Source organism: Apium graveolens, chromosome 3, assembly GCF_009905375.1.
Source record: "Apium graveolens cultivar Ventura chromosome 3, ASM990537v1, whole genome shotgun sequence".
NCBI lineage: Eukaryota > Viridiplantae > Streptophyta > Magnoliopsida > Apiales > Apiaceae > Apium > Apium graveolens.
The window spans coordinates 294934721-294943260 of record NC_133649.1 but is presented as its reverse complement, the minus strand read 5'-3'; the positions used below and the strand labels follow the sequence as shown (position 1 = coordinate 294943260).

The 8540-nt window shown below is 33.9% G+C and overlaps 1 protein-coding gene across 2 annotated transcripts; it reads left to right on the top strand.

The window, feature by feature from the left end:
- Nucleotides 1–1234: 1234 nt before the first annotated feature.
- LOC141713645 (BRAP2 RING ZnF UBP domain-containing protein 1) lies at nucleotides 1235–8540 on the top strand. 2 transcript variants are annotated; one of them, XR_012572004.1, is made up of 11 exons: nucleotides 1235–1646; nucleotides 1861–1969; nucleotides 2058–2172; nucleotides 2321–2418; nucleotides 5742–5848; nucleotides 5967–6222; nucleotides 7237–7290; nucleotides 7387–7527; nucleotides 7625–7711; nucleotides 7859–7913; nucleotides 8000–8062. XR_012572004.1 is itself a non-coding variant. In XM_074517149.1 (11 exons), the coding sequence occupies exons 1-11, from the start codon at nucleotides 1351–1353 to the stop codon at nucleotides 8156–8158; spliced, it is 1455 nt and encodes a 484-aa protein (XP_074373250.1). In that variant the 5' UTR covers nucleotides 1237–1350; the 3' UTR covers nucleotides 8159–8540. The 2 variants fall into 2 exon arrangements, 1 of the variants encoding a protein (XP_074373250.1); XM_074517149.1 differs by having other exon boundaries at nucleotides 1237–1646; nucleotides 7625–7689; nucleotides 8000–8540.

The following is an 8540-nucleotide window of genomic DNA, read 5'->3' as shown; positions in this document are numbered from 1 at the left end:
GTTAGACATTATACAAAATTTATAAATAAGAATATAACTAAAAATATTATAATTGCATGCATAAAAAACTCTAGAAAATAACCCGTGCCTCGCACGAGTTATTATGCTAGTATGTTATTAATTATAGTCCCAATACTTGGGCGTAACAATTTAAAATTTGTAAGTAATGTTGTAGTATTAATGTGCAGAAGTGAATTTGATAAATCTTGTCAGTATAGTATAATAAACAGAGGGTATGCTATATTTATTTTTATCATTTTCTTAAATTTTTGTTATAATTTAATATGTTAAATGAATGTATAATTTAAGTTTGTCTACTTTTATAAAGTTATATACTTAAAAATTTCTACATTACTTTTATAAATTAATAAAATATCTTTTATATTTTATGAACCCGCTTGTATATTATTCAGATTATTTGTTAGTTATCATTTGTATTAGTTGTGGTTACTGTATAAAATATTATAATTTTGTTAGCTTACTTTTTGGGTTTTAGAGTTTGGCGTTTATAAGTTATATTTGTGTTGATATTACAGATCGGCTTGGAGGTTGATTTGGAGTTATGTAGTGAGTTAATATTTTAGACTCATTTCAGGTACGAGTATCCTCCATTCTCTCTTCATTTAAAATATATTTTCTTTCTCTCTACTTATTATCCTATCATATTTTTATTTTGTTAAGTTGTACATCTTGTATATGTACACTTGTTAATTTTTGTTTAGCCATCTTTGATTCCTCTTGGTGTTTAACTACTTTTGATCCATGTTGCCTACCATTTTATTTGATTTGTCACATGCAGCTTTTATTTTCAATACCATTGGCAACACTTTGTAATCATTTGTTATGGGCTCTTAAACTTATCTGTGTGGGTAAATTACAGACGAGACACATGAAGTTTTTCCAGTCTTTAGTGCTCTCGGCACTAACTCATATCACTATTGTGAGTATACGAGCATGTCTATGGGATATCGGGCATGATTAAGATCATGATCATTTTGTTTGTTTGGGAAATGTTTTATACATTTAATTTTATTTTTTTGTGGATAACCGGAGAATGAACTGTTTGCACTGTGTTTTGCTTGGTGTTTACTAGCGAGCAGAGATTTTATAAGATGCCCTTATTAGTATCCACCTTACTTTCTCAGCCATTTCTTTGATTTTATATTTCTTTAATTTATTTTTATTTTTTTTATTAAAACTTTAAAAATTAAATTTAAAATAGAAAAACAAAAGAGAGTCCTGAACCTCGAGGTCAGACAATCCAAGGAGAAGAAGAGTCCGTTTACCACCACCACCACCCCGATATATACATACAACTACTCTGTACTATACATACAAACAATCCCCAGGATGTTCAGTTTGAAGATACACACAGTAGACAATCCTCAACCTTTGTACACAACTCCAAACTCATCTTCCCAACATAATCCCATCAATGAACTTAAAGGGGTGGCCCATCTCTTTCGTAATCTTCAATCTTTGTCTTCTTCATCTTCTTCTGTAGGCCCCACTTACTCTCTCTCTAACCCCTCTGTTCGTAGCACTCTTGTTTTTGTTGTTGCTGTTCCTACTTATGTTTCTCCTGATGATTTCTTGGTTTTTTGTGATCATCATGTTAATTACTTCTCTCAACTCATCTTTCTCAGGTACCCCTCATCTCTCTCTCTCTCTCTCTCTCTCTCTCTCTCTCCCTCCCTCCCTCTCTCCCAATCTCTCTCTCTCTCCCTCTCTCCCCCAATCTCTCTCCCTCTCCCAATCTCTCCCTCTCTCTCATTTCTCTCTCTCTCTCTCTCTCTCCCTCTCCCTCTCTCATTTCTTATATGAATGTGTTAATGTATAAGTGTGCATTTGTATGTGTAGGAATGATGGGATGGAAGATCGTTATAGTGTGGTAATTAGGCTTATTGATCAAGTGAGTTCTGATGGCTTTTATTGTTTTTATAATGGCAAGCGATTTCAACAATCACAGGTACTGGTTAATAGTACTGTTCTTGTAGTCATGTTTTGCAGTTTTTTGTTATTTGATTTTGATCATTTAGTTCTAATTTAATTTTTAGGGGGAAATTTGTCACATATACTTTATGCAATCAGTTGAGTACACCGAGTTTGCTGAGATTGCGAGTACACCTCCTCCGGGTTATGCTGAATTGCCCACTTGTCCTATTTGTCTAGGTATTTGTTTTTCCTCTACTGCACCTTGATTTTTATGCTCACATGATGCCTCTTTTTTAAAAAAAATGTAAAAATAAAATCTAACATGGACGATTTTCATGTTGCAAGTATTGATGGTTTTGTGTGATTATTGTTTTCGTGTTTATAGAGAGATTGGATCAAGACACAAGTGCAATCCAGACCACTCTTTGTGATCACTCGTTTCGCTGCTCTTGTGTCTCTAAATGGACCTACTTGTCCTGCCAGGTTACTTCAGTTCATTTTATCTTCTTGTTTACATTTCACACTTTCTTCCTAAAAATATATCCTAATGGCTAATGGTAGTGCAAACTAAAAAGTAATTACTTAGTGCATCTTTCAATAAAAGATGCACAAATAGAATTCGTAACGCTGTTTTGCTTCTTACCAAACCAAATCTATCAGTGCATAATGGATCCTGCTTTGGAGATAAAGAGATGAACAAGGACTCAACCTCTAGTCAGTGTTTTGGTGATCTCAACTTTTAAGAATTTTTCCTGATATATATTGAGGATTATAAATATTCCTGATTATATTATATATGTTGTCTTAAAAATGATTTGGAAGTAGTTACTAAAAAGAAGAAAGACAGTGTGTGTAGTAGGATAGTTGTCTCTTTGGATGCTGAAGCTAACATAGGGTAAAAAGACATTAAAAGACAGTATAAAGAAGTTTGCCAGGGACTGTCTATCAGCCACAAACTCCCAACTACGTAGGCATGCAATGTGTCTACCCCTTCTGTTAATCCTAACTACACATCTACACTTAATGCGAAAAACACTGCTATCTGATTTGAGGCTCCTTACCTCCCCATATCCCCCCATCCGACATGACTGTCCATCCCGAGATATAGTAGCTTACTCTAGTCTTGTGCCCCAGATAATTCCTTATAGAGTTCATGTTGTTGGAGAGGTCTAAGATCACCCTGTCCAGCAGCAGCTGCTCTTCCATCCCCCCCCCCCCCCGACGAACCTACTGTCTCCGCCATCCTCACTGGTGCCATCTTTTTTCTCTATTATTTATTATGGAATAGTTAGTGGGATTCCTTTTTCAATTTCTAGCATTGTAGCCTAGTTGATACTTGATACCCTTCTTCTCTTTAGAGGTTGAGGGTTCAAGTAGAGCTGGAAATTCGTATCGTGTCGTGTACTTTTGCGTTTCGTGTACTGAAGGACAAACATATATCCGACACGTTTGGCATTCGTGTATTGAAGGGTAAACACATACCCGTAACGCATCGTTTCATGTGCATTTCGTGTATAAAAATAAGTAAATGAATAAATATATAAAAATATTATATTTTTGGATATAATTTATATATATTAAATATGTATATATATTTATATATCTACATATAATGGTATATTTTGGATATATTTTTATAAATATATGTGAATTATATGTATATATACATATAATATTACAAAAATGTGAATCTATATAAATGAATATATAAATATCTTATATATATATATTTAAATATTTATTAATAAATTTATTTATTTCGTGTACTTTTGTGTTGTGTCGTGTATCCTAGGGTGAACACATATCCGTAACCATTTAATTCCGTGTTCCATCGTGTCCTATACTTTCATGTTCGTATATCGAAAGGCTGAACACATATCCATTTATATCGTGTCGTTCTCGTGTCGTTTGACGTGTCGTATACCAAATTGCTAGCTCTAGGTTCAAGTATCATTTGAGGGTGTGTGAATTAGTTTTTGCAGTTGACCTTAGCTTTGATGTGCAGAATATAATTGGTCCCTTAGCAGCACGCTTTTCTTGTATCCAATTATTTCTTTTCCAACTTTTTGACTATCATCCAGAAGTTTCTCAAAAGTGTTTTTTCTGTAACAACCTGATTTCTTGGTTAGATTTCTTGAGTTTTAGACTCCACATTTCATATAGATTCAGAATTGTGCTCCAATATTAAAGCTTTTGGAAAGGAAACAATTGTCCAAAATGTTCGGGAAGCTTCATTTTTGCCCACATGGAGAGGCATGAGTGTGTCAAATCTCAAATTTCTGCAGAAGCGCAAATGACCAAATATTTTTAAAAAAAAACTGAATATTGGGTGCAAATGACCAGTTTAAAAAAAAAAAATTGTCTTTTGCATGTTTAGAGTTGTGATTTTTTCATGCTACTATATGGGCCTCTGCTATTGAGAGTAGTGTTTCATTTGAGTGGAAGCTCTGTCTAATTAACCAAAATTTTAAATTTTATGTCAAAATGTCTTGTGTATAACTTAATGATACATATTTTAACCATTTATTAGACCCACACAAAATGGCTCGACAGATTAAGGCGATGCCAAAAGTCCCAAAATAAAACCAAATAAATCAGAAGCTATATTACAAGCCTAGTAAAACTGTCCTGTTCTAATCAGTATAATTTTTGAAATAGCACGGAGGCCCTTTGTTAGTAAGAGATATGTGCTTTGCAAGTTTCAACAATTTTTTTACTGTATTCAACACTCTAAAGGTTTTGAGCACATATCGGTCCAATTACTTGGAAGGGTAAAAATGGCTTTCAGTAATGAATCTCATGCAGGAGTTCCTTAATGTTTTTCCTTTACCAACCTGGTTGTCTTGTTAGATTTAAAAAAAACTGTTTGTCTTTTTAATGTTTAGAGTTGTGATATTTCCTTGCTACTTTATGGGGCTCTGCTATGATAGTAGAGATCCACAAAAAGCCCATCGGGCCGGGCTTTATCCGGGCTTTAAAAAACCCGATTTTTTTAAAACGGATCGGGCCGGGCTTTTTTAAAAATCGGGTCGGTCCGGGTCGGGCTTCCTAAGAAATATAAGACCCGTTTTAGGCCCGCGGGCCGGGCCGGACCGGGCTTTATCCGGGCTTTTTATTTATATATTAAAAAATATTTTAATATTTTATAACTCGAATTATGAGTAGTTAAATACCGGAGAAAATAATATCTTCATATATCAGATAGAGTAGTTTAGACACCGAAATAAATAATATTTTTTAATATAATATATAAATAATCATATATACTTTAATTGTTTATAATATTATGATATATTATTTTAAAAATCATAAAAAGTATTGTATATTTTCAAATTTATGTAAAAAAATCGGTTTTTTAATCGGGCTTTTCAAAAAGCCCGGGCTTTTATCCGGGCTTTTTTCGATCTGGGCTTTTATCAATCCGGGCTTTTCGGGCTTCGGGCCGGACCGGTTTTTCGAGAAAAAAGGAGGCCCATTTAAGGCCCGCGGGTCGGGCCGAACCGGGCCGGGCTTTTTTCCGGATCGGGCTTTTCGGGCTTTTTTCCGGATCGGATCGGATTTCGGGCTTCGGATTTTTTGAACATCTCTATATGATTGTATGTAGGGTGTTATTATGTTAAATTAGAGTGAATGCTGAAAAGTCGGGAAAAAAATCAATTTGTGTTTTTTTAAATAAAAAAACTTGTCAGTATATATAACTTTATTCCCGCTCGGTTGATTTTGTGAACTTGTTACTTTTGTTATGTGGTGCCTTGCAAAATCCAAATAGAGTTATGAATGTTGACTATACTGCCCATATGTATTAGGTTTGCCGCCTTTGTCAGCAGGAGGAAGAGAAACCAACATGTGCAGTGTGTGGAACACTAGAAATCCCCTGTGTCTGTCTCATTTGTGGTTTTGTTGGATGTGGAAGGTAAATCAGTATGTTATCCAGTTATTCTCAGTGTAGTAAGAAAATGAACACCTGAATATTTTTGATAAATTTTATCAGAATATTGGGTGACGAAGTGACTTATATTTGCTGTGTATAGGTATGAGAAAGGACATGCTATTATGCATTGGAATGACACCCAACATGGATATTCACTTGAACTAGAGAAGCAGCAGATATGGGATTATGTTGGTGACAAATATGTTCACCGGTTGAATCAGTCAAAAATTGGTAGCAAGCCGGTCATGAGAAGTTATAACAATACATCAGAAGATGGAGGATGTGCTACTTGTGGTTCAAATGAGGAGGAATATTCAGAAATTGGTGGTGCACTTTTTAGCAGCAAAGTTGACGTGGTATATCTTAACTTCTAATATGCTTATATTAAAAGTTCACAAACATGAAATTTAATTGAACATAGGTGCGTATGTATGATGCAGAAAGTCACTCACAGATTGCTGAGAGATTTTGCAGCATCTAGTCCATTACAAAACGGTGTCTACCAACAGTCATTTTGGACTGGTTACTAAACTTCTCATCTATTCATATGTGTATAAATATTGAGCTGTTCTGTTTAATAAAACTAATTGCACTAAAGATAGGCATTTTGGAGCTGCCAATGAGATATGTATAACCAAGAAAATCATATTCAAAAGAGTAATTTGCAGCTTGTATCCTCTAGGAATATGCAATATTGACAATGGTATGTGTAATTTCAATGCTTGTATAATTTCAGAAAAATTAGAGGGAGGGAGGGAGGTGTAAGAATTATAACATAACATTCCTAAAAATATACATTTGTAACTAATATAAATTATCTAAACCAATTTAATTATTATAAACTAATAATTAGTTCGGTTTATGATTTAATAATATTTTTATATATTAAAGGAAATGAGAGCAGCTATTGAAAGGTTAAAGCTATTGAAAGGTTAAAAATAATCATGTTAAGAAAATTTAACAATGCATAAAAAATAAAAAATATTAAACGAAATTATATAGACAGTTTATTTGTTTACTACATCTCTTTCTATAATATTTTTCTGAAATTACATAGATACCCCTGATGTTTAAGACCATTATCTGAAAAATAGGAAAAAATCCTGACAGCGGATGCAAAACTGCGAACTATGATGTTTTTAAATTTTTTTAAACTAAACTGCATGCTTTGAAAGTACAAATACCAATGCCAAGATTGCATATTCCTAGGGGATGCAAACTGCAAATTACTCTATTCGAAATAGCAGCTGGCGATTTGGGAGTCATTAGACAAATATATTATGATCACGTGATTGCCTACACAATCCAATCAGTAGATATAGTATTGCTTGTCTTACACTATTTGACTAATTGGTTCTTGTACTTAATAGATAGTTGATGAGTATAATCATCTTCTTGCAACTCAAATGGAGACCCAAAGACAAGTAAGTTCTTCCTGCCCTAGGTAATGCACAATCTGGACGAAGTTTTTTGAACCTTCTTTATGTTAATATTTCTGCAACCTTGTAAATTTTTATCAGCACTATGAATCTCTACTTAATGAAGCAAAAGTCAGAAGAGAGACTTCTATATCGAAAAGAAAAGAAGAAGCTGATTCTAAGATACGGGAACAACAACAAGAAATAGAGCAGACAGTCAAAGAAACCAAAGTTGTTGCTAGTGTAAGTTTCTCTGAGATTTTAGGCGCCGGAAATTGAATATTTGTAAGTTCTTTGATTTTAATAGCTTTCGTTTTAATATGAGTTTTTGTGGTGTTAGATTAATGAAGAACTTTTGAAAGAGCAAGATAATCTGAGGAAAAAATTGATGGATATCGAAGAGAGGTAGAAGTTTTTCTTTGCATGGGTATCAATTTTTCTATGTAATTATCTCATGGTTAAATGGATGTCAATCTTCTTTCAAGAATGGCGTATTAAATCTTTGTAGAACAATGTCTGTGTCGGGTCTTGGTTGCCTCCTGCTTTACCTTTTTCTATACTTTTTGTTTTACAGTGAAATATTAATACAAAAAATGAAGGATGAGAAGATTCTTGATATCGAAGAACAGGTACGATTCCGACTCCAGGCTTATCTTTACAAATAATCTATTTGTAGTTACATGATACACACAAGAACTTTTAACAATGGATCCAGATAAGAGACCTGAAAATTTACATCGAAGCTCAAAGAACACTTGCTAGCATGGGAGACTCGGATGGCATCAGGGGTGCAACCCTTCTTCCGGTTCAATCCAACCAATCAACTGGAAACAACCCTAAGAGACGAGCAAAGTCAGGTCGAAGACGCAATTAGATTGCATCTCATTTATCCTGGCGTTGAGCAAATACTGGGGGAGGCAGTACCAAATATCATTCATTGCTATCAAACATGGATAAATCCTTCTCTTCCTTTAATCATGCAATTTAAACACAAGTAGATGGTTTTATTTTGAATTAAGTAGATTGTTTTTATTGATACTTGGAATCTTGTAAATTGTACAACCACAAATCTTCGAGGGCTCTGGCTGCTTTTTCCAGCAAACAGTCCATGACTGGGGAAAACCTAATATTTCAGTATACTCTAATTGAATTTTAATTGACAATTACTAGGCATATATCTTTACTGTAATTATATTTTTTTAATCTAAGGCTAGGAAGGTATTGCCAACAAATGATAGTTGCAGTGTTTGAACTCT